The sequence below is a fragment of the Neodiprion fabricii genome, chromosome 3 (assembly GCF_021155785.1).
Source record: "Neodiprion fabricii isolate iyNeoFabr1 chromosome 3, iyNeoFabr1.1, whole genome shotgun sequence".
Taxonomy (NCBI): domain Eukaryota; kingdom Metazoa; phylum Arthropoda; class Insecta; order Hymenoptera; family Diprionidae; genus Neodiprion; species Neodiprion fabricii.
The window spans coordinates 28,600,013-28,603,066 of NC_060241.1; the positions used below are offsets into that span (position 1 = coordinate 28,600,013).

At 39.7% G+C, this 3,054-nt stretch overlaps 1 protein-coding gene across 2 annotated transcripts; it reads right to left on the minus strand.

Moving 5' to 3' along the window:
* Positions 1-262: 262 nt before the first annotated feature.
* On the minus strand, positions 263-2,765 carry LOC124178139 (zinc finger protein 468-like). 2 transcript variants are annotated; one of them, XM_046561316.1, is made up of 3 exons: positions 2,562-2,765; positions 2,313-2,421; positions 263-1,699 (listed from the first exon to the last, which is right to left on the minus strand). In XM_046561316.1, exons 2-3 carry the CDS (start codon positions 2,418-2,420, stop codon positions 932-934), a joined length of 876 nt encoding a protein of 291 aa, XP_046417272.1. In that variant the 5' UTR covers position 2,421; positions 2,562-2,765; the 3' UTR covers positions 263-931. The 2 variants fall into 2 exon arrangements, with proteins under 2 accessions (XP_046417272.1, XP_046417271.1); XM_046561315.1 differs by having other exon boundaries at positions 264-1,699; positions 2,313-2,426; positions 2,562-2,762.
* Positions 2,766-3,054: the final 289 nt, after the last annotated feature.

Genomic DNA, 3,054 nt, shown 5'->3' on the forward strand with positions numbered 1-3,054 from the left:
ATGGTGAGGAAAATTTGAAATTCCACTGGACACAAGCGGCTTAAAAATTGGAAATAGTACCTATGATGAATTTTATATACTTGCAGAGTCTGTGAAATTTAATTCCATTGATAAAAAAAAATCAACCTACGGATCTTGGCAAATAGTAGGTAGCAAATTCACGCGAACATTAAAGGAGGTTTTCTCTCTACCGCAGGTTAACCTGCAGTGTTTTGCAATAAGTGAATTCGTACTCCAAAGTAGGTGTTTTATTTTTTGTCGCAGTGAAAAGACTTCAGGCACTGTAGATATGAATATACACTAGGAAACATTGTCTCAAATATTCTATACTTCATTTTTATTTTGTTTTTAATCCAATACCCTGTCATATAAGATTCCTTCATTGATAAAATAAATATTTCACTCTCACCTTGTAGAAAGACACAATTAGGTACGCTATTTACGATTTTTTAGCATGTTACATAAATTAACATCTAGCTTCAAATTGGTTAGGGGATAATCATTGTTAAACAACAATACTCTATAACGCTAAACAAATTTATTGAGTAACTTAAATACATATCATCAATCAGTGTACGGCACTTTGCAACAAAAATAATTTACAGACTTTAACGTAATTAACCACCTGTCCAAACATATGGATATACCAAAATAATTTATCATAATATTTCCACGTCGATAATTAACCAACAAATCATATATTTCCGAATATCACGATTATGCGTGTATGTAATTACGATTACATAGAAAGCAACGAACTAAAACAATTCCGTCAAATTTATCCGACAATTAGAGTCGTGTTTCTTCACTTTTAAGTGATTGTAATCAAGTATAACAATATATAAAATAATTCTCTTCTTGCTTATAATAAGTGATAAGAAATTCAATCGGGAATATGAGAGCCAAACTCAACTATCAACTAATTTTTGAATTATTTACGATTATTTTTCATATGCGATACCAATCTGTGAGTTTGCAAGTCGACGTAATTATAAAAAGATTGTTTGCAAAGCTTGCAGTTGAACTTTTTTCCCTCGTGAGTCTTGAGATGTTTGGTCATCAAGTCTTTTCTGGAAAATGACCTTTCGCAAATATTGCACGGATACTTGTCAGGGTTTGTGTGAAAGGTCCTGTGTCGCGTCAGATTGTCCATTCTAGTATACATTCTCGGGCAGAGGCCACACGGGTATTTATTCTTCTCGATATGACACCTCTGATGGTATCGAAGATATCTTTTTTGCCCAAAGGTTTTCTTGCAGGCGCAGCAGGTGATCTGATTGTGCTCGTTCATCCCGCGAGATTCGAGGTGATCGTCCATCTCCCTGCTGCTGCCAAATTTCTCCTTGCAGAACTGGCAAGTCAGCTTCTTGGCCTGTTTGTTTTGACGGATATTATCAACGAACGTAGGATCCGTCATTATCTGATAAAGCATACTTCCGGCGAATTCCTCGCTGCTATTGCTTCCGCAGTACGCGGTTTCGGACGCTGATGACCCGCTCGGCTTTTCCTCCTCGCTGCAAACCTTGACGCTATCTTTGACGCTCAAATTCATGGCTCCAAAAGTGTCTTCCACGCGATTCTTGACTCCGGGCACGTGGTAGACTAATTCTAAGGGAGACGATTTGCTGGTGCTAAAATCCCTCGATTCGTGTACGCCGGTTGAACGTTTGGACCCCTCTCGCACACTTGCTTCGGATTTCTGCGAAAATACGTTGGCTTACGAACATAGATACGACCCATCATTATCAAGCGTGGATACGTACGTACTATATATGTTTTGGGTCGAATCAAGGTGGCGCGAACGGCCAGCTCGCTTCGTACATGTATATTTATCAGATTTTCTCGGTAATTGCTGCGTGGCGGTTCGAATCGTGAAGTGTACTTGAACGATGTATACGGACAAACGGTGAAATGTGCACGTTGAAAGAAGTGCGTAGTTCAGTGCTAGTGTGAGACGGTCAGCTGTTTGTGGGATGCTACACGTGACATTGGTTTGAACGGACAAAAATTAACCAAGAACGAAGGCCAACTCAGATTACGTCAGGTTAGTTTGACCAAAAAGACTCTGACAGTTGTAAAAAAACATCTGTCGTCAATGTCTTTTACAGATTTTTGTGTTTTCATTTTTCTTGTGTGTTTGGGAGTGTATCGTGTATTACAGATATGTTCTTGATACGCTATCACGGTCCATTTTATTTCGTGCACCATTATTCCGGATGATGTGAAATTTACGAAATTTCAGCGCTCACAGTTGAGTACTTATGTGTTCGGTTGACTGCTACATTGATTGAAATATTATCGTGCAAGCTTACCTTTCGTATTTCGTGTATTTGGGTGTGTTTTCCAATATCCAAAAATTCTTTCCTCGCGTCAGTAAGATTTACGGTCATTCTTTGTCTGGGTATGGTTTTCAGTCGCATTCTAATCTGCAAAATAGATCTGAATATAATATAATGTACATTACGATGGCACTTGTATTTACGGTCCAATACTCATCGCAGATGATGTATAATCATTCGCTCGTTTTACGTGCATCGCTTCGCAGCCGGCACTTGACTCACCAGTATAAGCAGGATGCAACTCGTATTAAATAGTTCTCCACACGATTACGAAACGGTGAGAATCACGTATCTCTATTCAACCTTTGAGGCACAACTGTCCGGTGCGATGTCTTCCTTGAAATGACACACGCAATAACATTGTCGGCCGGTAGCTCAAGCCGATTGATATTGACTCGACCTCACTTGAAGCGCGTAACTCACCTGTATCACAGACAACAGCGGAGTCGCCGAAAAGCGTCGTTTGACAACAGACCGATACGGAGTACCTCTCGCATCGAGGAAGCAGTTTTCAAATCTCAAGGACGTGTTTTCGCATCGGTGTAATCAAGTCGTGGTACCGTAAATTCCGTCAGAGATATAAATTAGAGAGAAACCGGGATTCGTGGACCTGGAATTCGTACCGATCAAGTGCCAAATGCCACGTATACGTACGTACACATCTGTAAAGCGTGTAACGGATGTATATTTTATTCGAGTACTCATTGTCATTAAT